The 25,141-nt window shown below is 39.4% G+C and overlaps 1 protein-coding gene across 5 annotated transcripts in view; it reads left to right on the top strand.

The window, feature by feature from the left end:
• LOC140304850 (teneurin-3) overlaps nt 1-25,141 on the top strand; it is a 207,533-nt gene that overhangs the window by 165,225 nt on the left and 17,167 nt on the right. For all 5 annotated transcript variants that reach the window (XM_072383646.1, XM_072383645.1, XM_072383644.1 and 2 more), the window contains 18 exons: nt 154-278; nt 466-573; nt 1,357-1,511; nt 4,951-5,052; nt 5,207-5,380; nt 6,135-6,194; nt 6,369-6,531; nt 8,069-8,207; nt 8,376-8,481; nt 12,332-12,474; nt 12,871-13,049; nt 13,632-13,736; nt 15,300-15,430; nt 17,585-17,754; nt 17,841-17,967; nt 22,362-22,559; nt 22,779-22,838; nt 24,355-24,699. In XM_072383646.1, coding sequence (XP_072239747.1) covers nt 154-278; nt 466-573; nt 1,357-1,511; nt 4,951-5,052; nt 5,207-5,380; nt 6,135-6,194; nt 6,369-6,531; nt 8,069-8,207; nt 8,376-8,481; nt 12,332-12,474; nt 12,871-13,049; nt 13,632-13,736; nt 15,300-15,430; nt 17,585-17,754; nt 17,841-17,967; nt 22,362-22,559; nt 22,779-22,838; nt 24,355-24,699 — 2,590 coding nt within the window. The remainder of the gene's footprint in view (nt 1-153; nt 279-465; nt 574-1,356; nt 1,512-4,950; nt 5,053-5,206; nt 5,381-6,134; nt 6,195-6,368; nt 6,532-8,068; nt 8,208-8,375; nt 8,482-12,331; nt 12,475-12,870; nt 13,050-13,631; nt 13,737-15,299; nt 15,431-17,584; nt 17,755-17,840; nt 17,968-22,361; nt 22,560-22,778; nt 22,839-24,354; nt 24,700-25,141) is intronic.

Below are 25,141 nucleotides of genomic sequence, written 5' to 3'. Positions count from 1 at the left end.
AAGAAGAATCGGAGGTAGCAAGTCACCAAGAACAAATCAATGATTTTTGTTCTGTGAATGTAAACACCGGGTGCATGTTTATTTATTGTTGATTTACTATACTATTTGTTAACCTTTTTTTTTTTTTTTCTTGTCTGTCACTTTCCTCAATAGTAACAACCCTGCTCACCGTTACTATTTAGCCACTGACCCAGTAACAGGGCAGCTGTATGTGTCAGACACAAATTCTCGGAGAATCTACCGGCCCAAGATGCTCAGTGGTGCCCGTGACCTCTCAAGTAAGAATGCCCCCCCCCCAAAAAAAACAGCAACCACCACCAAAAAACATTAGCAGAAAAATTCAATTTAAAGTCAATTTTTTTTATGGCAGTATTCTCATTAACACTTGTATCACAAATGCATTATCTCTGTGTGTGTGTGTGTGTGTGTGTGTGTGTGTGTGTGTGTGGGCGGGCACACGCTCAGGTAACGCAGAAGTAGTTGCTGGCACAGGTGAACAGTGTCCCCCATTTGATGAGGCAAGATGTGGTGATGGAAGAAAAGCTACAGAGGCACAGCTACTGGGACCAAAAGGTACATTCACAAAAGATATCGACACAAGGTTTGTTATTATATATTACAATTGTGCCACAAAGTCAACCAACCAGACAATTCGGGGGACGATAAATTGTGATTGGCTGCTTCAAGCTTCAGTTGGATTGCAGCATCCCAGAAGTATGACCAAATACAAAGAGAAAAGTTGCTGAAAAACACCTTTGGTATTTTGTTGTAAATATTATCATTTTCGACTGGTATTATAAGATACTTTAATCTAAAACAATTTAGAGTCTATGGAAAGACAGTGTGTAGCCTATTGTTAGGCAGGCTGTCGGACAAACTCAGTTCACTCCAGTTTGCATACCAAGCAAAACAAGAGAGTATGCAAGTTCCCTGCTTCTTGATGCTTTGTGGACTTCTTTTAAGCTTTTAACACTGTAAACACCAACACTGTTGCACCGCCTCTCGTTCACTCAGCTGATGATGAGATGCATCTGTAATTTGTGGTCGAGTCTGAGGCTGGTAACTGATTAACTTATCCTCTGCGGCAGAGGTAACTCTTGGTCATGCTTTCCTGGGGCGATCCTCAGGAGAGCAAGTCTCTGGATTGTTTGACACATAATTCCATTTGTTCCTTCATAGTTTGGATGTCCTCAGTATTGATCTACAATGTAGAGAAAACACAAAAATCATTGAATGAAAAAGTGTGTCCAAATGTTTGACTAGTACTGTATATTGTGATTTATATTGTACTTTTAATTTACTTCAAATTTGGTCCTTTTGTGTGTGTGGGTTGTTTTTTTTCCTCTCTTCCCATAGGGATTGCAGTTGACAAGAATGGGCTGATCTACTTTGTGGATGGAACAATGATCAGAAAAGTAGATCGTAATGGAATAATCTCCACAGTGCTGGGGAGCAATGACTTGACCTCTGCACGACCTTTGACCTGCGATACCAGCATGCACATAAGACAGGTAAAATGCAAAGACTAATTAACACTCCAAATCCGAGACTATGGTTCTCAGCCGGAAAAGGGTGGAATGCTCTCTCCGGGTCGGGAATGAGATCCTTCCCCAAGTGGAGGAGTTCAAGTATCTCGGGGTCTTGTTCACGAGTGAGGGACGAATGGAGCGGGAGATTGACGGGCGGATCGGTGCGGCGTCTGCAGTGTTGCGGGCTCTGCACCGACCCGTCGTTGTGAAGAGGGAGCTGAGCCAGAAGGCGAAGCTCTCTACTTACTGGTCAATCTACGTTCCCATCCTCACCTATGGTCACGAGTTGTGGGTAGTGACCGAAAGAACAAGATCGCGAATACAAGCGGCCGAAATGGGTTTCCTCCGCAGGGTGTCTGGGCTCTCCCTTAGAGATAGGGTGAGAAGCTCAGTCATCCGGGAGGGGCTCGGAGTAGAACCGCTGCTCCTCCGCATTGAGAGGAGTCAGATGAGGTGGCTCGGGCATCTGGTTAGGATGCCCCCTGGGCGCCTCCCTGGGGAGGTGTTCCGGGCACGTCCCACTGGGAGGAGACCCCGGGGAAGACCCAGGACACGCTGGAGAGACTATGTCTCTCGGCTGGCCTGGGAACGCCTCGGGGTCCCCCCGGAAGAGCTGGAAGAAGTGGCCGGGGACAGAGACGTCTGGGTTTCTCTGCTCAAGCTGCTGCCCCCGCGACCCGACCCCCGGATAAGCGGCAGATGATGGATGGATGGATGGATGGATAATTAACACTCACTATGGCATAAAAAGCAACACGCTCCTATTTAAAAAATTAATTTGCTGTAAATTTACTGTAATTTTTTATCTATTGGTGTCTGTGCTGTAAAGGTAACAAAACCAAGATAGATGTATGTCTGAAAGTTGATTTAGCAGGGATTTCTTAACTTTAGGTTCCTTGTCCCTGGTGAAGGTTCCTATGGTCCAGAGCTAGTTAGTTACTGCTCTTTCCCTACTTCATATTAAGAACTAAAACAAAGGCAGAAAGTAAGAAAGAGGCTGAAGCTTCCGATGCAGCGGTCCTGAGTTCAAGTCCCAGCTCAGGGCCCCTTACTGCATAGCCCCATTTCCTGTCAAGCAACCTTCCAATAAAGTCTGCACAACTCTCAAAATAAAGCCTAAAATTGAAAAAGAAATTAAATAAATATATAAAAAAAAGATTGGGAAAATTCTTTAAGTAAACTGAGAAGGGGAGAGAGCAATATGTAGGCATTCATGGAAATCCCCAAATTGTCACATACATTTATGAGCATGCAGGATAAGGTTTCTGTTAGAAAATCTTATTTAATATGTTCAATTTCTAGTGCATTGGTTTGAAGCAAAAGAGAACACATAAACCTCTTATGGAAAACAAGCACTTTCTAAAGTTCAAGGAATTTCATCCATGTAGACTGCTACAAGCCTACAACCTGAAACTTCAAAGCATTGCGAGATGCAAATCAATAACTTTAAACAAACAAAAGACAAAATTATGCTGAAAGGTCAAAAGAAAAGGAACATGAACAACATCACCACAAGGCTGCCTGCTGTTGGGGAGAAAGACAAATGTTCACGGTGCCCAGGTTATGAAGACTAACCACTCCCAGTAGAAAACTGCAATAAGAAAACATGTACCGTAAATTCCAGACTATAAACCGCTACTTTTTTCCCAGGCTTTGAGAACTGCGGCTTATAATACGGTGCGGCTAATATGTTTTTTTTCATGTCGCCAAAAAGATAAATAAAATTTTCCTCATAACATTAGACCAATAAAATTAAAGGATAGTTCACAGTGGTCCAATAAAACTGTACGATGACTCAAACACTTACACTACCAAGTTATTGTAAATTGGTCATTTGTACTCACCCTCAATATGGAAAACAAAAGAAATGCATATGATGCAGCTTTTAAATTAAAGGCGATCAACCGGAGATGAGATTGTGAGAGCGACAACGAAGAGAATGAAGTGAGTGACAAAGTTCTGAGGCTGTTCAATTCGGGCGCTGAAGAAGATTACTTTAATGGTTTTAGTGCACAGGAGGAAGATGAAGAAGGCGATCAATGACTTTTCCTGGTAGGCTACTTTGGTGGGGTGTTTTTTTTTTTGTTTTTGTTTTTTTAAAACCAGACGTGTTACAGGCACTGTTGGGGGCAAAAAAAGCATTTGCTTATGTTACCATAGGCATTTAATTAAAAGTTTAAAAATCCTCACGTGTAACATCTTTCTGTGTAAATATCTCATATTACAACGTGTACACCCGCAGTTTATAATCTGGTGCGGCCTATACAAGTACAAAATAGATTTTCTTTTTGGAATTACAGGGTGTGGCTTATATTCAGTTATAGTTTGGAATTTACGGTAATTGATGTGAAAACAAAGGCAGTATTTATCACATTACACTGAGTCAGCTGTAAAGGAGCTTGTTCAGGACAGACATAACACATGTGCAATGTATAACTTCAAGACTTAGTGGAGACACACAGTTGTCATGACAGTGATGAGTCTATGGAGGTAATAAGAAAATGATAATATTTTTATTGACTTTGCTGAACTGTTTTTGGAGAACACCTACACATAACTTTAGGAAAAGTCTATGTATGATATTATTTATTACTTTTTGTGCTCAAATTTAGAAGATAACTTTGTATTTGATAGGTTTCAAATTAGGGTTAGATAAATAATTCCACTATAAATAACAATAAATAAACATGCACCTGGTGTTTACATTCACAGAACAAAAATCATTGATTTGTAAGATTGCCCGCAGTCAGGAGGAGTTCCAAGCTTAAATGGGTTTGTTTGGCAAAATAAATGAATGATTTCTTCATTCAATTAGATAAGAAGAAAGAAACAAACACACGGGTATTCAAATCTGAAAGAAAGCAAAACTTAAACTCTAAGTTAAAACTTAGAATTATATTATAAATTAATTTAGGTTTAAATGTCCATAATAAAGAAATAAGATTCAACGTGAAATATGGACAAAACTAAGGAGTGAATTAACAAAAGCTCTTACCAGTACTGCCGCACCATGCAAAGGTGAGGAACAAAGGAGTGGGAGGGGAGTGCAGTCTTTAAATAAGGAGTGAACTGGTGAACTCAATCAGATAAAACCAGAGCCAATTGATGAGAAGGAGAAAAGGAAGTGATGTAAAGGAAATGATAGAGGCAATGACAGAAATGAAAAAATAAAGGGAAATAAGGATCTTTGCTACACTTTGTAAAAGTGGCTGAACAGTGTTGTGGTGGTTAGCATCATCACCTCACAGCAAGAGGTTTCCTGGTTTGAATTCCATTTCATTTTTTCATTTATGGTGCGTCCAATAGAACAAAATAAGCCAAAGTGAATCCACTGTATATTAGACATGTTTAGCAAAACATATTGTAGCTCAGTTAAGCTATACAAGTGGCAAGTGAAGTAATGAGTAATCTCTACATACAGGTCCGTTTAGAATGGCCCACAGATCTTGCCATCAATCCCATGGATAACTCAATCTTTGTCCTGGACAACAACGTGGTACTGCAGATAACTGAAAACAGACAGGTATTGTATTGACGCTTGTTAACATCACTGTATATCATTCATTCTTTTTTTTGGATGAACATGTATATTAGATCAAATAACTAAGCAGCTAGATTCTTCCTCATGTATGGTATGTATGATTTAAACAATTACATAAGTGTGTGTGTGTGTTCAGGTTCGTATTGTGGCAGGTCGTCCTATGCACTGCCAGGTGCCTGGTATAGAATACACCTTGGGTAAAAGAGCGGTGCAAACCATGCTTGAGGGAGCTACAGCTATTGCATTGTCCTACAGTGGTGTCCTCTACATCGCAGAAACAGATGAGAAGAAAATTCACCGTATCCGACAGGTGATCTGCTAGACATTTATAGTACATTCATTCCTACTAATTGACATATTATCAGATGGATTTCAAGCAACAACTGTGACCTAAAAACTGTGATTCTGGGGGTTCGAAGAAAAAACTTTACTTCCCCTCATTCACTCCCAAGATCTGTTTGACCTCGTGGGAAATGTCATTGGGGTTAAGGAAAGATGATAGGAGAAATTCTAAAGGATTCACAAAAAGACAACCACACTGGAATGAGAATCTGACCACACTTACACTAATCTGTGATGTGAGTCTGTAGCACTGAAACTGCACATGTTCAATACATATTCTTCAGAAAGTGCTCTACATACTTTATGTAATGCACTTTTATTACATCATTATACAAAGGTGATAATAAGATATAATATGAATTATTATTGAAATAAAGTAAACAGATTTCATTTGTAATTCATACCTTGATAATAAATCAAAGAAAGGAAAGGAAAAAAAGTACAAATGAAAGTTCAAGGTTGCTCATCCCCTTTAATTTAAATTTAACCCAAATTAAGACGAGGCATCTTGAAACCATTTGCATGACTTGCTTAGTACAGGACTTCTTTAACAAAAAGTGCTCAGTGGGAGTTTAGTATCAAGTTTAATCTCACACCCATAAGCAGGGATGTTAGTCAAAGGATTCAAGCAAGTGTTTTTAGTTGGCTGATTTTCTCCTTGTGAAATGACAAATTATTGTTCTATGTTTACTTGTCTTACACTGTATCTATCACCCTGCTAGGTGTCAACTGATGGAGAAATTACTCATTTAGCTGGAGCAGCATCTGACTGTGACTGCAAGGTACAACACTGCAGCCCCTTCTCATGGTGTTGCTTTTCAGTTCTCTTATTCTTGCAAATTCAAAATGAATGCATGACAGCCTAAAAACAATTAGATAGCATACCAACTGATTTTTTTTAACATTATTCTTTGCTTCTCACTTCTCTTTTCTTGCTGTTGCACACTGTCCTGCAGAATGATGCCAACTGTGACTGCTATCAAACAGGAGATGGCTATGCTAAAGATGCCCGGCTTAACTGTCCCTCTTCTTTGGTGGTGTCTCCAGAGGGGACACTTTATGTGGCTGATCTGGGAAATATCCGGATTCGAGCCATACGACGCAACCAACCACCCACTGGTTTGTATGATCACTATATACACAAACAGATGTTACTGGTTTCATATGAACAATGTTTAAAGCTGGATGTGTGCTACAGCAACAGTGAGACAAAATTGATTTAAACAGGAGAAGCTGCAGTGTGAACTAACACCCACCAGGTGGCACATGTGAGCCACTGATTTACAAGAGGACTCAAAACGTTTTTTTTCTTTTTGTTTTTCTTTTATTGCAGCATTAATATGCGTCTTTAATCTAACTATTGTTTATCTACAAAGGCCCCATTTTCTATTTTTCAGCATTGTGATGCAAGAGTGTTATATGCTTTTCTTAATGCTTCAGTTTATCAGATAAATTCACCAAATGTAAAGGGTAAAGTGCCAATAGAAGATTTTTAGACATTTTTATTTTGTTTCAGATTAAAAAATGCAATCCAGAACATTTTTATACTGAACCTAAAGACGAATGTTCCATAGAGACTAAACAAAAGCATTTTTAAAAATTGGCTGACCTGTGAGTGTAATGGGATAGCCTTTAGTCAACATCCATTCCCATGTCATATGAAGCAGTCAGTATTGATTGGAATACAACACACAAGTTCACATGCTAATTTCACTAACGGTGCTGCTATCAGGGCTTCAAGACTAGCTCATGTTTTGCTTTACGGAAACACATGACCACAACATCTCATCTGAAGGCTCCAAAACATTATAGCCCTCAGAGTACTGAGGACAATGATGCTAATAGGGTAAGGATGGTTAAGGATTTATTCACTGAGTGATTGTTTCAGCGGGTCCACCCACATTTATAAAATCAATTTATACATGCTACTTTTGACGCAAAAACTGCATTCTTGATCATGTGATAATTTACAAAGCTTTATGATATGGAAAAAAGGTACCTTGTAATAAAAACACAGCTTAGTTAGGAAAGTAAGATACCTGCAGATAGCCGCCTTCTTCACCAAACTGAATTCAAAGGTGATGCTGTAGCACTCTCAGGTCCTGACTCATCTCCTGCTACATGCGACAGAAGATAAGAAGATGTATATTCAGAGAAATTGTCATCCGGGAGTTTCAGGAAACAAAGTTTTACTATATGATATTACATACCAGAATTGTTTGTTTTCAGACTGAAAGGTTACATGTTACTCTCTCCCACATAGATAAGTTTCCCCACAGACATACAGTAGCTGTTTTGTCCATATCTCTTTATTTCAAAGTGGCTTTTACAAATGTTATTTAGCTTCACTCCTGAATTATCTTTTCGTTGTCCTATTCTTAATAGTTTGAAATCCATATTTTCATGAGGGAAAACACCTTATTTTACAGTTGGCCACTTAACCCGACCATGATAAATTTGCCATTAATCCCAATGACTGGAAAAAATTAGCAGTGAATACCAGGAATACCAGTGCATGGTTTGTTGTCATGATATTGTGATGATAGTAGATGAGTTTGATAAAGCAATAGAAATAAAAACAGAGATACTGAAATGAAGTAGATGTCATGTGAATAAAGTTTCTCTTGAGTCAGTCTCTTCATCTGTCCATCTTCAGGCTCTTTGGCTTCAGGTCCAAGCTCCTATGAAGTGGCTTCTCCAGTCTCTGAAGAGCTCTATGTGTTTGATGCAAATGGTACTCACCAGTTCACTATGTCTCTGGTTACTGGAGACTATAAGTATAACTTCAGCTACAGGTTGGTTTGTATGAGAGTTTACACTTTGGATTAGTTTTCTTCTTTTTTTTTTCTTGATCTTTACATTTAAAACAATCTTTCTGCTCACCTACTGTTTTCCCCTTTCTCTTAAAACTTAATCCAATTTTGACATTGTCATTTTCCTCACCCTCATTCCTTCACCCGCAGCAATGAGGAAGACGTTACTGCTGTGACAGATAGCAGCGGGAATACTCTTCGTATCCGTAGAGACACCAACAGGATGCCTGTACGTGTGGTCGCTCCTGACAATCAGGTGAGATCAGCAGGTGTTTTGCCACATTACAGAAGTTAAGTTGGACGCATGTACTTTAATATGCAGTCAGACTGTGCAGTAGTTTGTTTTTTAAGGCCAATTATGAGTCAGAACATTTCTAGTTCAAGTATTTTGCTTACCCCTTAGGTGCAATTAGTTTTACAGGCAGTAGTTAAAACATGAAAACAACACATATGACAGGATACATCATTAAAATCACATTAAGTAATTTAAGAGTGTAGTCACTGCAGAGACAAATGAGTCTCCCAGTCCATTTGTCCTGCATCCGGATAGAAGCAATCCGAACTCTCCATGCAGTGGGTGGTGTGGCTCTGCTAGGATTGGTCTGGCCTTTATCACTGACCTCACCTTGTCATCAGAATCTCTTTGTCAATTTTCAGCAGCAATAAGACAGAATAATAATAATAAAATAGAATGTGGATGGGTGGTTATTGCACAATATAAGACAACTGTTCACATTGTATGCAAAATGTAAACATTCTAACAATATTGTACACATTCTGTCTAAAAGTTTAAAAAGTGCAGGTAGTAAGGCAGTATACATTCTGACAGTCTGACCTGACATTCAGTGTAGGTGCCGTCTTGAATATAAGTGTCATGTCCTTTGCATTGTGACAGCTGGGCATAGAGTGGCTACTCTATCGTTTGTGTGTGACTGTGTGGGGTGGGCTGGTTTAAGGGAGGCAACAGCTCTGGGGAAATAAGCTGTTGAGTCTTTTCCCTGATGGGAGAGGGACAAACAGTGTTTTGGGTCTTTAATGATGTTTCTAGCCCTCTTTTGAAGTCGGCTAGAGTAAACAGAGTCCAGTTCTGGAAACTTGGTCCCCACAATCCTTTGTGCCGTCTTCACCATCCGGGCCAAGTCCCTGCGGTTCTCACGAATTCTGCTCTACAAATAAACTTGCCTTGACTTACACCAGTTGTTATTGATAAATACATATACACACTCCTCCGCCCCTTCTCTTACTGGAGTCTGCGGACCCGTCAGCTCGTAAACAGTGCGGCCTGCTAGCTCGACAACTGCGTTATCCAGCCAAGTCTCCGTAATTATCATCACACAGCTGTCCAAGAGCTCTGAAGTAATTCTCAATCATAGTTCATCTACCTTGTTGATGAGTGACCGTGAGTTGGTGAGAAGGAGGCTGGGCAGGGATGGTCGACATGGGTTAGGTTGTAGGCCTGCTTGTCTGCCCCACTTTTGCTTTCTGTCCTTACGCCATCTTCGGTGTCTCGTGGGCGGTGTGGTGGCTACTTCTGTACGGGCTGACCAGATGCTGGATCTCTGGTGGTATAGAGTGCGGGTTTCCAAAAGTGTAATCCTGGCAGTGATCAGCAATTTCAAGCAGTTCTGTCCATCCATAGTGGAATGAATGAGTAAACTGAATAGACCAGAAGTACAAAAATGCTGCTGTGAGCCTGGGAGCTCCGGGCCGCTGCGTCCATATGTGCCTCCATCTTGAGAAGATGGTTTCTGTGGTTCCCCTGGGCTATGCCTGCAATTTTGCTGCACATTTGGACAATTCCCGATAGCCTGTTACTGTTTTTACATGGTAAAAGGAAAAACCAGCAGATGAAGTTAGAAGTAAGCAGAGTACATTAAACAAGAGTGAAACATTCTCTAAGTAGAAGCTACATTAAAACTAAGCTTCCGATAAAAATGATATCTGCTGATGAGCTTTATTACAAAGTGAATCAACATGGGCTTCAATAGTCAGCTTGTCATCAATAACAGTTCCCAGTTATTTATACTGGTTTATAACCAAAGGTAAGATGACAGTACTGTTTTTAAAATCAATAACAATCTCCTTTGTCTTTGGAATATTTATCTTTTAAAAGTAGGACTTATGTCAGTCAGTGAAATCCCTGACCACTGGCTCATGATCAGGGCCATCGCCGCTCAGGAGAGACAGGATGGCAGAGTCATCAGCAAACTTTAAAATGTGATGGTGTGGATACTGGCTGCAACAATCGTTTGTTTATAAAATGAATAAAAGGGGTGAAAGAACACAGCACTGGGGAGACCCTGAAAGCAGAAGAGGAAATCAGAAAGGACCCTATTGACCAAAATATAGGGTTGAATACAGTTAAAAACAGAGGAGAAATATATTAAAAGTAATCTCACTAAAGGTTTTGCCCCCTCCGTATGTCTTAAAATCATATTTAAAAGAGTCTCCGTTGCATCCACTGCCCCTCTGCCTGATCTATAAGCAAACTGAAGTGGGTCCAGATGGTTTTTAACTCTGGATAAAAGGATATCCTCAACAATGTTTTTAAATTACTTAATTGCTAATGACATTAGGGCAACAAGCCTAAAGTCATTAAGGGACTGAACGGCTTTTTTTTGGAGACAGGAACAATGACCAAGTCTTTCCAAAGCCGAGGGATCCATCCATCCATCTATTTTTTGTCTACTTGTCCGAGGTCAAGTCACGGTGGCAAAAGGTCCAGGAGAGAAACCCAGACATCCCTCTCTCCAGCAACACTCTCCTGAAGGGATATATAATCCCTCCAGTGAGTCCTATTTCTGCCCCGGGGCCTCCTCCCAGTAGGACATGCCCATCTCCAAATGGAGGCGACCAGGAGACATCCTAACCAGATTCCCAAACCACCTCAGCTGACTCCTTTTGATGCAGAGCAGCAGTGGCTCTAGTCCGAGCTCCAGACTGAGCCCAGCTACCATCCGAAGGAAACCTATTTCAGCTGCTTGTATCCGCGATCTTGTTCTTTGTCAAATGTTAAAACAGTTAGAAAAAGCTTAAACTCATTAGACAATTCAAGATCAGACAATGAATTAAAAACTATTTTGGTTCTATTGATTTGCATCCCCATCGTGGACTTGACCCCCTCTCAAGCCAGCCCTAAGTTATTACCTGGACACGTTTCCCCCCCCTTATAACTCACTCTGGCTTTTCTCAGTTCTTTCCTCACTTGTTTCATAAGCGTGTGGTATTGAGCCATATCTCCGTTGTTAAAACTAATATTGCACAAGTTCATTGTATTTTTAACTGGTAATCCTCACAAAAGATGACGTATGCAGAAAAGGATGGTACTTGCTGAATGCACATTTCAGCTGCTCTCAGCAAGTGTGAGCATTATAAACATTTTGGTATGGTACGGTACCAGAGGAATGTGAACATCCAGCCCTGATTGCCTGCCAGTGGCTCTGTGTGTTTATGTTTATCTTTATGCATTTGGCAGATGCTTTTATCCAAAGTGACTTACAAATGAGGATATAACATTACAGCTAACATCAAAGCTAACAAAAAGCTACATAGAAGGAAAACCACCAGTCAGGCTCTGTAAGAGGTGACAGAGTAGAGATAGGGTGCAGGCATAGAGGGAAGTATAGAAAGATAAAGTGCGGAGATAAAGGGGGTAGGGGAGTATAGGGTAAGTGCTAGGATAGGAGATGCTCTCTGAAGAGATGGGTCTTCAAGAGTTTCTTGAAAATAGACAGGGATACCCCTGCCCTGTTCTTGTAGCGCTCCGTCCACCATCGTGGAACGACACATGAAAAGAGTCTGGATTGTCTTAAGCGTGGTGTAGGCACTACTAGACGACAATCCTGTGATGACCGGAGTGACCGAGTTAGCATAACTAACTAAGCTAGCAACCTTGACATAAGCCTTTGCGAGAGCATTACAGTAGATGAGAGCCATTCCATTTAGCACTTTGTAGGCTAACATCAGCAACTTCAATTTGATGCGGGGCGGCTAAGGGCAGCCAGTGGAGCTCAATGAACCGAGGGGTGACGTGTGTGCACTTGCATGTTTTTCTTTCTTTTAAAAAAAAATAATAAAAAACTGTTTTTTTGTGTGTGTGTGTGTAGGTAATCTGGTTGACCATTGGGACTAACGGAGGTCTGAAGACTCTCACAGCTCAAGGTCAGGAATTGGTCTTGTTTACATACCATGGCAACAGTGGTTTACTGGCTACAAAGAGCATCCAAATTGGCTGGACAACATTCTATGAGTGAGCAGCATTTTAATGTCCATATGTGAATGTATATATGTAACACGTATGACTTTGATGGATGGGAGGACATGTACTCATGTGTTCCAAATTGTTTTCCAAACTATCAAAATAATTTCAATTAATTTGATAATTAAATTAAAGTATTTGTAACTATTCTGGCAGAATATTATTGCATCACAATGATTTGATAACCTTTTCTTTAAATTTACACTGTTTAATTAAACTGATTCCATACTGAATTTCTTAACTGGACATTTGTGATGTGTGTGTTCATGTGTGTATGTACATTAATGCACATTCAAGTATTGTTCACTTGTACACATAAAAGGTATTAAATGAATGACAGCTCATGTACTATTGCTTAACTCTTCTGCATTCTTACTATCCTTGTAGCTATGACAGCGAGGGTCGTCTGACTAATGTGACCTTCCCCACTGGTGTGGTAACCAATCTCCATGGTGACATGTCATCAGGAGCTGTTGCAGTGGACATTGAGACATCAGGGAGGGATGAAGATGTTTCCATAACAACCAATTTGTCATCAATAGACTCCTTCTACACTCTGGTGCAAGGTAAAATAATTACACAAGTGTGTGTGTGTGTGTGTGCAGGTTTGCATGAGCGTGTGTGTTTATGTGCGTGTATGAGTGTGTGTTTGTGCTAGCATATGTGTCTCTGTGTGCGCGTCCATGCCAAAAGGTAACAAGTTTAACTGTTAAACAAAAGTTGAACAGTTAAACAAATGATGAAAAAGATCTAAAATCTGACATCAGTACAATGTCAACTGAAATGAATTCATTGCAAATGCATCCTGTTATTTTAGTGTATTAGGAAATTAGGCTGTAACTGATTATATATCAGAAATAATCTAAATGTGCAGTTGGTTAGACATCCTCTATCTATGTCCTGCATGCACACTCACACAGCTATCAATCCAAAGGGAGGTGAAGGAGACTCCATTTGAAATGGTTTGGAAATGCTGATACTGGCTCTATTCTCTATTAGCAGGTTAAAAGACTGCCCTCAAAAACTCATTGTACTGCTTCACGCCTTACATTATCCTGTCTCTTTTTCTATGCTTTACATTAAGTTCAATTCAGTGATATGGTTCATTCATTATATGTGTTTCTCTGCCCTCTGTCTATCTCAAATAGACCAGCTTCGTAACAGCTACCAAGTTGGTAATGACCACTCACTCAGGGTCATCTATGCCAATGGGATGGACACACACTACCAAACAGAGCCCCATATACTTGCAGGTATGTTTTGAGCAGATTTTCATGAAAGTAGTTTAATGTTAAAATGATCATATTGCGATTTAAATCAGTTTATCTGTAGTTTTACAGCATATTTATATGCAGTGGATGCACAAGGTTTTCTGAAAGTTTTTTTATTCAAGACGTTTTGTTTCATGTTTTTCCCTTTTTCTGACAAACCAGCTCAGCTTTCTGCTGTTAGATGTACAACCTCTGATAGGGCTATTTCAGAATAGGATCATAGTGGTGTGTCATTGTCATAATTATTCTTCATGAGTTGTTTTTGTGTTTTCAACAAGCAAATGAGTTTTAAATTCTGTGGTGTTTAATGCTAATCATTTTACCTTGAATGCTCTACTTCATTCTATCTTGTACATTATTATACATTTTATAGCCACTGATTTGCATTAATTTTTGTAAAGAAAATTATCATAATTAACTTTAATGTTTAAACTTAAAATATAATTGAATTGTTGTTTATACAGTGTCTCACAAAACACCTGCTTTTAGTAATTTTTATTGCATAATAATACCAAATTTGCAGTGGTCACTCTTCTACATTTGTTGCAACCAAACTCCAGTAGAAAAAAAACAATTTACAACAAAGAAAGCACAAGTCATGCTCATAACTCAAGTTAATTCAGTTTTGTTATGTATAGCACCAGTTCACAGCAAAAGTAATCTGAGGGCACTTTATTATAACACTTTATTATTCATTTCAAGTTAGATTAAACACAGTTTTGTTCACTTGTAATAGAATTAAAAACAATTAATTCCAACTCAAATCCACTTCCATTTCGTTCCAGTTCATTCCAATACAGTCCAATTCAGTATAACAGTATTTATTCATTTGACTAGCTATAGAAGCCAACAAATCACTTTCAATCTTCAATGCTTGAGTCATAGTGCTTGATGTAAGATATGAACTCTTAGCCAGTTAGCTATCTCAGAAGTGCTATATGAATACATGTGAGTGTGAAAGGGTCAATGCGACTTGCACGTTCAGATTCAGATTTAGATATGCTTTATTAATTTCAAAGGGGAAATTCTTTTGCCACAGTGCTCCATTGGAGATATAAGTAGTAATAGTATTTAGAATAGAAATACGCACATAAAAAACAATACAATTATACAACTATAAATCCATAATAAATAACTATAAAAAGAAAAATAGACAAACTGAATTGTGAAATAGTAGATTAGAAGTTATATGTACACTATGTCCAGTCAGTTCATTATAACTTATCAATGATCAATTATTGCTCAGTCAGTTAAAAGTAAGACTGTCAGAGGTTGGAGATATGTAGCTTGATTGCCAAAGGCAGTAATGAAAACGTTGGAAGCCTGAAGTAGTAAATATTGGGTTGAGGATAAATGTAACCTCTGTGTGTCTGTTGGCTTGTATAAATTGTCAGAACAGACACAGACATGTACACATACATTATCTTCATATTTGTATATTTTTAAAGGTAATATTTTCCAGTAATGTCATTTTTGAAATCTTCCATATTCTTGTTCAGATTTTTTCTGTTGGGTTTCGTGTCATTGTTTCATATCCATTTTTAGGTGCTGCTAACCCTACTGTTGCCCGGCGCAACATGACCTTGCCAGGAGAGAATGGTCAAAACTTGGTGGAATGGAGGTTCAGAAAGGAGCAGACACGAGGAAAGGTTACCGTGTTTGGGAGAAAGCTGAGGGTGAGTGCTCTGCAGCTGGAGCTTTCCAAACACAAAGCAGTTGAAAGAAAATGTAAAAAAGATTAGAATGACTTGCATGCATATAAAATAGAAATGAAATGAGTCCATGCCATAGTGTAATGTGCCGAGCAAAAATAGAAAAGACTTTTCCCGCCCTGGTCTCAATCTCATCCTCCTTCCTACTTCCTGCACATCTAATTTTGTAGTATTTTTGTGATATACACTGACAATAATGGCTTGTGTTCTATTCTGTTCTTTAGTTAATAACCACAGGGGTGGCTGTAGCTCAGGAGGAAGAGCAGTCACCCACCAATCGGTTTTCCTAACTTTAATGTGCATCGACAACCTTGTACAGAATCATTGCTTTTTTATTCACCATTAACCTAGAGCTGAGACAAAGCAGAGAGAAGCCCATCACATACACATATCATGCCATTAATGTAGGAATTCAAATTCCCTGAGCCTTGATCAGTCAAAATACTTTTTTAATAAATTTCCCTTTTTGAATGAATTGATCTTATAATTCGATAATTTTTTACTTACTGCTACATGAGAGTGTGCAGACTTCTCTGCTGATATAACCTGGGCTCCCAGGATATAGCAATCTTCTTTGTCCAGCTGGTGTCTCTATTTATATGATTTTGTATGTTGTACATCTGGGTTTATAGAGTGTTTCCCTAATTACCTCTACTTTCAGTCTTATAGGTGTAGATACAACAAAAACAATAGACAAAGGGCAGACCAGAAAGTACAAATCAGAAACATGCATCTGCAGAGCCAGAGATGCCTGAAGGAAGGTACTGTGAGAGAAAAAGCTCAAGTAATGGGAAAGAAAGACAAAAAGCTTATTACATGCATATATAGCATGCAAGTGCATGGGAAATCAGAGAGAAGAAAGCAGACTAGGTGCTCAGTGCTTCATGGTAAATACCTCAACATTCTGGGCTTATGGCAGCATAAGTGAGGAATGTTTGAGAATATCTCAAACAGTGTGTTTTATCAAATAGGAAAGTCTTAAGTCTAACCTTAAAAGTAGAGTGAAATGAGTTGATCAGATCACATTTAGGCACTGTAGGAATTACAGGTGGGCCTGCTCTGTTACCATACATTGTGTATCGCACAATGAGACTCTCAAGGTACCTCGGAGCTTTGGTTATTAAGGGCTTTTTGTGATAGGGGAGGTTCACAATTCAGTTTTATTTATATAGCATCAAATCACAACAAAGTTAATCTCAAGGCACTTCAAGCATACAGTCCAATTCAAGCCAATTAGAATCCAGCTCATTGTAATCATAATCCAATCAAATCCAATTAATTCATGTAGAGCCAATCCAAAATTAATATCCTAGCTAAGGAAACCAACAGATTGCACCGAAACTTGTCTTCCAATCTCCCTTCCTGAGCCTGAGGGACTGTGGAAAGGAACGACTCCCTTTTAACAGGAAGAAACCTCTGGCAGAACCAGACTCAGGAAGGGTGGCCATCCGCCTCGACCAGCTGGAGTTTGAGAAGACAAAAAATAGGGGGGAAAAACACCATAGCACCATTCAAAGGATACCTGTTGGAACAGGGAAACACAAGTTAATAACCACAATAATGTCACATGTACATAAAATCATTTGAGACATTAAACTGGGAAAAAGAGAGCAAAGTGACATAAGAGGTCCCCCAGACGTCTAACCCTATAGCAGCTTAAATATGGGATGTTTCAGGGTCACCTAAGCCATCCCTAACTATAAGCTTTATCAAAAAGGAAAGGTTTAAGCCTAATTTTAAAGATAGAGAGGGTGTCTGCTTCCTGTAGCCAAACTGGCAGCTGGTTCCACAGAGAGGGGCCTGATAACTGAAGGCTCTGCCTCCCATTCTACTTTTAGAAACTCTGGGAACAACAAGTAAACCTGCAGTCTGAGAGCAAAGTGGTCTGTTGGGAAAATATCTTACAATGAGATCTTTAAGATATGATGGAGCTCGGTCATTAAGAGCTTTATATGTGAGGAGAAGAATCTTAAATTCTATTCTGAATTTAACAGGGAGCCAATGAAGAGAACTACATTATGAAAAGAAAAAGAAGAATTGATACTAAGAATTTAAAGGTTTAGCTGATCAGATATGAGTGTCTTTAGCTATTGCTTGTTTGTCTCCTCTCATTTTCAGGTAAATGGACGGAATTTACTATCTGTGGATTATGATCGTACAATGCGAACAGAGAAAATTTACGATGACCACAGGAAGTTCCTGCTAAAGATCATCTTTGACACCCAAGGCCATCCAACGCTCTGGGTTCCCAGCAGCAAGCTGCTATCTGTTAACTTGACATACTCCAGGTAGGTGTTACTGTAATGCATCCCTCTGAAATTCTAAAGAAAGTAATAAGACAATAAGACAATATGACTGTATGTGTTTATGATAGCACGGGGCAGGTGACAGGCCTTCAGAGGGGTCCAACCACAGACAGGTGGGAGTATGACAATCAAGGAAGAATAATTTCTCGAGTTTTTGCTGATGGGAAGATATGGAGCTACACTTACCTGGATAAGGTAGAGGCCTTTTTCAGACATGCACTGCTTTCTATTAATTTGATGGCAACTGAACATAATAGTAGCTTGGATAGGCTCCAGCCTACCCACAACCCTGAATTAGATTAAGCGAGTATAGAAAATGGATGGATGGATGAACATCAGTCTCATGTCTGAACCATGCTGTTTTTCCATTGCAAATTGTGACAGAAATCTTACTCAGATATAGGACCATTTCTTTGTTGTTTTCTTAAAAACAAGTCTCTATCACTATACATAATCACATAAATTGATTTGTTCTAGAGTTATTTGACATTTAGAGAAACTAGACAGTTTACAGCACTCAGTCAAGAACAGCACTGTCCAAACTTTTCTCCATGTTTTTTTTATATTCATAGTTGCTGTGCTATCCTGTTATGAGCCAAGGTTATGTACCACATGCATGCCATAGCTCTCTCTGAGACTATCATAGGTATGTTTCAATGAAGCCCAGAGGGACATTAAAAGTGTGACCAATGTGTATATATTTGTATGTATATTTTTTGTAACAGATTGATTAAGCCCTGAATGCTCAAATATTCAGTTTTTGAATATTGCATACATGCATACATAACAAAGTAAAGAATAAACAATGTATCGCTTCAGGTGGCCTTATCTCTAAGGCCTTGTTCACGCCACATGCCGACATGTTTCCTGGCTGATCAGATCACAAGTAGATGTGGCTAAATAATGGTGCAGCATTGAAAACAGGGCAGGCATGGCTCAGCTGGCAGAGTGGCTGTCTTTCAATCTGAAAGTCAGCACTTCCGTCCCCAGTGTATCCAGATGTCAAAGTGGCATTGGGCCAGACACTGAACCCCACACTGCCCCTGATGTTTGTCAGTGCGAGTGATTGTAGAGAAAAAGTGCTGCATATAATGTACACTGAACAAAAATATAAACGCAACACTTTTGTTTTTGCTCCCATTTTTCATAAACTGAACTCAAAGATCTAAAACATCTTCTACATACACAATAGACTCTCTCAAATAATGAGCTAATGGAGGGATTTCTACACAGGCACTCTACTGGGACCACTTCATCCACACGCCCCCCTGGAGCACAGTTTATTTACTCTGTGCTCTGTGACAGTCGGCTAACTTCACACAGAGTTTGCTGCTGATAGTTTTGTGAAACATGGCATGATATTTATCAAATTTTCACAACGTAAATGATGACTTTGAGTAAGATGGACGTTCTTACCGGAGTGAATGAGCTGTGCTGCAGCCATGCGTGTCGATGAAGTCGTCCCAGTAGAGCTGTGTGTAGCTCTCCTATAGCTGCAAGTAGCCACATAACAGTAGCTATGTGCTAACAAAGCAATAGTACGCGTTCTTTCATTCATTTGTCTTAAAGTAGAGGCTGCATCGTCTAAGCCCTGTTCACTCCGTTATATGGATATACACCGATCACTTCTAAATAGCTTCTGAAGGACGCCGACTTTCACCAAACTGTACTTGGTGAGTAGATAAACATATTTCATGCCAGAAATAAGGTCTAGGTTTAAAAACAAAGCGTGTGTGTTCCCCTTTAAGATATTTGCAATTGTGCTTGTAAGCCCTAACTACTTCAAGAATTGCAGGAATTTCAGCACAGTGTTAATAGTATATAAATATATATATGATAGTCAATAGTATATAACAGAGTATGACTTTATATATTTTGGGTAAAATCACTGCACAGAATTTGCAATTTCAAAAAATGCAAATGCACATTTGCACTAGGACACTGTAGTTAATGAGTCCCATCACCCGATTAATTGTGTTTATGAGTGGTTGGATATTACCAAGCATGTCTTAAATGGCAATCCTAAAATATAAATGAAAAATATGATTTCGGCTTTATATTAATACAGTGTTCTATTTCAGAATTCCCAAGACATCTTACAGAGAAAGATTAAATGCCCTCCAAAAAGAAATTAACAGTACAGTGAGAGTAATAAAAAGTTACATTTTTCGAATATTTGGCTGAGGGTCACAGCATAGGGCACGTGGAAAGCTCTTCATGTATTGAAATAAACATGAGAAGACCTGGCATGGTTCCTCAGTACTCTTTGCTCAAAGCAGTTGCAATGTTTTGTCTATTCACAAATGTTTACTACCCTGAAAGTGTTGAACTGTAATGTATTTCCATTGTCTTGATTAGTGTTGCTTTCGTCAACAGAAATTATGACTAAATATCATCGCCAACGAACCTTTATCACGTGAGGAAAACGAGATGAGACGCAACATAAATGTCGGTCATGTGACGATAACTATAATTAAATATATTATGCAATATTGTTGACGAATAAAACAAGACTAAATGTGGTTTACAAAATAAAAAATCTGCTAAAATGTCTCTTAATTTCCGTTGACTAAAACGAGACGAGACAAAATGTTATAACGTTATTTCATCTATACTACTAGGTAGTTATAATATACTGACTAGGTTAAATAGAGTTGCATTACTAAAAACAGACTAAAATACAATTTTCATTGACTAAAACTAGACTAAAATGTCATCAGTTTTCATCTACTAAAACTAGACGAAAATAGCCACGGATAGTTTTGACTAAAATAAGACTAAATAGCTCAGACTTTTAGTCGACTGAAACTTGACCAAACTAAAAAGAGTGTGAACGTGACTAAAACTAATAAAAACTAAAATGACAGCTTGAAACAAAGACACAACAGATGGCAGTAATCATCCACTCTCTCCACTGAGCTGGCAGGATATGGAAATGAAGTGCAAAATGTTTGATAAACAGGCTTGTATTTCTTATTTTCTTATTATTATAAGTTGGCATTCATGACTAATAAATAAATTAATAATCAACTTTTTTTCTGAAAATAATCTGTTTCCATGTTCAACTCAAATATAAATCTTTTTGTCATGTTTTGTTTATTTATCATGACAAAAAGGTCAGATTGTCTAGTAGTTTGAGATGACTGACACTTCACAGTACAAAGACAATGTATCCTGACAGAAGGAAAGGCCAGCTTGGTCTTCTGACACATCTGTAATGACGTAATGGCATCTTTCAGTCTCCTGCGGCTAAATACAGTTTTATAATTGGTAATAGTCATAGCTGTTTGCCCTTCAAACACATGATGTGAAATGCAAACAATATGCAGACTTTGGGCACGTTTTTAACTTCACCAAGCTGGAGCTCTAGGACGTGGGAGAATGCATAAGAAATGCCAGATTCATTTCTTTGTCCGCTATGCATAGTACCAAAACCCAGACTATGTTTACTAGCATGTAGACACATGCTCAGTTAGCTTGTTAAATGCCAAAGATTATTACAGGACTCTGAAAAGACTGAAAAAATAGTGCTGGGTTTATAGGATTTCCAAGAAAAGCCTCCTCTCTCTAAAAAGACTATGGCAGCATGAATCAGGTTTGCAAATTGCATCTGAACAATGTCCTATGAACAGACAAGACCAAAGTGGAGCTGTTTGGCAAAAATGTGCAGCGCCGTGGTTGGTGAAAACTCAACCCAGCACATCAGTGCAAATGTCTCATACCAGCTGTCGAACATAGCGATGAAGGTGTTATCACTTGGGCTTGTTTTGCAGCTACAGGACCATGGGACTTTGTAGTCATTGACTCAACCATAAACTCCTAGATTTATCAAAGTAATCTTGAGAAAAATGTGAGCTTAAGTTTGGCCACACCAGCAAATCTGCAACACAATGGCTAAAAAAATCAATGGTTGCAATGGTCCAATCAAAGTCCAGACCTGAACTTGACTGGCAGAACTCTAAGTGAGATGTGCTTAAATAAATGTCTCTGACCTCTGAGCAACAATATGAGAGGGCTGCCCTTTCTGAGCCTGGTTCCGCTGTGGGTCTCTTCCAGTCTCTTCTTTTTTATCCCACCACACCATACTTGCTCTGTACGGATAACTGGATTAAATTGAACATTTATGATTAATTTGTTTTCTTTTGTTAGACAACATATTATCAATTGGCAGGATGTTATTAAAATTGTAATGGATTATATCGAGTTGTGTTTTATTCTGATTAATTGGATTGACTTGCATTGTGACTGAATTACATTGTATTTGATAATAACTTAATTCAGTTGGGTTCTAATTAAATTCCATTAAGCTTGTCTATTTTTCATTAGATTTCCTTAAGATGACTTGTTGTGCATTGGTGCTACAGAAATAATCTGAATCAAATTTAACGTCACCTGTTTAGTAAAATTTTTCTAGATTTTCCCAATATGTAATCTATTAGAACTGAACCAGAGCGTACTTTTTTTTACCATGACTGCTGACTGTATATTCTTCCTTTCAGATAGACAAATTGTGTTGTGTTCTATCTCTGCTTTGTGCCTTTAGCTGCTCAGATGCTCTGTTATAAATTTAGCCGTCTTCTCTTTAACAGTCCATGGTGTTGCTGCTGCATAGCCAGCATCAGTACATCTTTGACTATGACTCGGGGAACCGTCTGTCAGCAGTTACCATGCCCAGCGTAGCTCGACACACCATGCAGACCATCCGATCCATAGGATACTATAGAAACATATACACTCCCCCAGAAAGCAATGCCTCCGTTACTGTGGACTACTCTGAGGATGGACAGGTGTGTAGCTTTATATAAGTTTGTACAATAACATTGGAACAGATGTTTTTTTTTTTATGAATTTAAACATGTTTGTCTTTTTTTATAAATAACTTATGACTTTCACACCACTGCTTGTTGTTTCATAACCTATCGTTAAGACATTATTTAGTGTTAGTTAATTCTGATCAGTAATCTGATGTAATTTTGATCATCATTCATGGCTTTCTCTGTCTCCAGCTCCTCAGAGTTTCCCATCTAGGCACTGGTCGCCGAATACTCTACAAATATCGCAGACAGGTATTTTGTGTTTTTTTTATGTGTATATCTACACTGCTCAAAAAATAAAAGGGAACACTAAAGTAACACTTCCGAGATGCCAATGAATAAAATATTCATTACATAGTGAAATGTGTTGGGAAAATAACAAAAATGATCAATGTAAATCAAAATTATTATCCCATGGAGGTCTGGATTTGGAATCATACTCAAAAGAAAATCACATTACAGGCTGATCCAACTTCAGTGGAAAGTCAAAATGAGGCTCAGTAGTGTGTGTGGCCTCCATGTGCCTGTATGACCTCCCTACAACACCTGGTATGCTCCTAATTAGGCGGCGGATGTTCTCTTGAGGGAACCCCTCCCAGACCTGGATTAAAGCGTCAGTCAACTCCTGGACAGTCTTTGGTGCAATGTAGCGTTGGTGGATGGAACGAGACATGATGTCCCAGATGTGCTCAATTGGATTCAGGTCTGGGGGACGAGCAGGCCAGTCCATAGCATCAATGCCTTCATCATGCAGGAATTGCTGACACACTTCCGCCACAGGAGGTCTAGGAACCGAATTAACCCAGGGCCCACTGCACCAGCATATGTTCTCACAATGGGTCTGAGGGTCTCATCCCGGTACCTAATAGCAGTCAGGGTACCTCTGGCTGTGCGGCCCTCCAAAGAAATGCCTCCCCACACCATTACTGACCCACTGCCAACCCGGTCATGTTGGAGGATGTTGCAGGCAGCAGAACGTTCTCCACGGCGTCTCCAGACTCTGTCACATGTGCTCAGTGTGAACCTGCTCTCCTCTGTGAAGAGCACAGAGCGCCAATGGCCAATCTGCCAATCTTGGTGTTCTCTGGCAAATGCCAATCGCCCTGCACGGTGTTGGGCTGTCAGCACAAGCCCCATTTGTGGATGTCGGGTCCTCATACCACCCTCATGGAGTTTGAGCAGAAACATGCAGATTAGTGGCCTGCTGGAGGTCATTTTGCAGGGCTCTGGCAGTCCTCCTCCTGTTTCTCCTTGCACAAAGGAGAAGGTAGCGGTTCTGCTGCTGGCTTGTCCTCCTACAGCCCCCTCCACGTCTCCTGGTATACTGGCTTGTCTCCTGGTATCTCCTCCATGCTCTGGACTCTGTGCTGGGACAAGTGACCGAAACATCAGCCAAAAAGGATGAGAACAGAGAAATGGTCTGTGGTCACCACCTGAAGAACCACTCCTTTATAGGGTTGTCTTGCTAATTGCCTCTAATTTCCACCTGTTGTCTGTTCCATTTGCACAACAGCAGGTGAAACTGATTCACAGTCAGTGCTGCTTCTGCGGCTATTTAACTGGACAGGTTGATTTCACAGAAGTGTGATTGACTTGGAGTTACATTGTGTTGTTTAGGTGTTCCCTTTATTTTTTTAACAGTGTATATAGATATGTATATGTATGTATAAGGAGAGAAGGAGCATGGATTAACTTGGATTACATATATCCTATATTTCACGCTGTGAATAATTGTAAATGCATGGCACTGTTGTATTTGTCTCATCAGAACAAGCTAGCAGAGATCCTTTATGATTCAACACGGGTCAGTTTCACATATGATGAGACCGCTGGTGTGCTTAAAACTGTCAACTTGCAAAGCGAAGGCTTCATCTGTTCCATCCGCTACCGCCAAATCGGCCCACTGGTTGATCGGCAAATATTCCGCTTTAGCGAAGATGGGATGGTGAATGCACGCTTTGACTATACCTACGACAACAGCTTCAGGGTCACCAGCATGCAGGCTGTAATCAATGAGACGCCACTACCAATTGATCTCTATCAGTTTGATGATATATCTGGGAAAGTGGAGCAGTTTGGGAAATTTGGAGTCATCTATTATGATATCAATCAGGTAAGTCAGGAGTGTTTAATGTTCATTCCCTTTTAATTGATGTATTAGTCAGAAAAAAACACCTCAGACAATTGTTCTTTGATATTAATTAGGAATACATGTTTATGTCTGACAACATACTCTACAAAAAATTCTGAGCACTCATAAATGCAGCTTGCATGCATTCTCTTTTCAAAGTGCAGCTGGCATGTAAACATATATGACGATTTCAAAACATAGCCAGCCTTTTCAGCTTTTTTTTTTACACCTCACTTTAGATTACAGAAGCTTCTTACATCCAGAGCCTGCAATGGCTAAAAAGTCTGCACTGTAAAAACAATCCTTGGTCCTCTTAAGTGTGTATATTCTGAGACAGCTGTAAATGATGTTGTTGAGGACATAGTGGAGACATACGGTCATTGTGGCAGTGACGTGTCTAGGAAGGAAACTTCAGACAAAGAAA

Source organism: Leuresthes tenuis, unplaced genomic scaffold, assembly GCF_036924035.1.
Source record: "Leuresthes tenuis unplaced genomic scaffold, fLeuTen1.0.hap1 SCAF_4, whole genome shotgun sequence".
Lineage (NCBI taxonomy): Eukaryota > Metazoa > Chordata > Actinopteri > Atheriniformes > Atherinopsidae > Leuresthes > Leuresthes tenuis.
The sequence above is the reverse complement of the archived record's forward strand: the minus strand, read 5'-3'. Positions and strand labels throughout refer to the sequence as shown.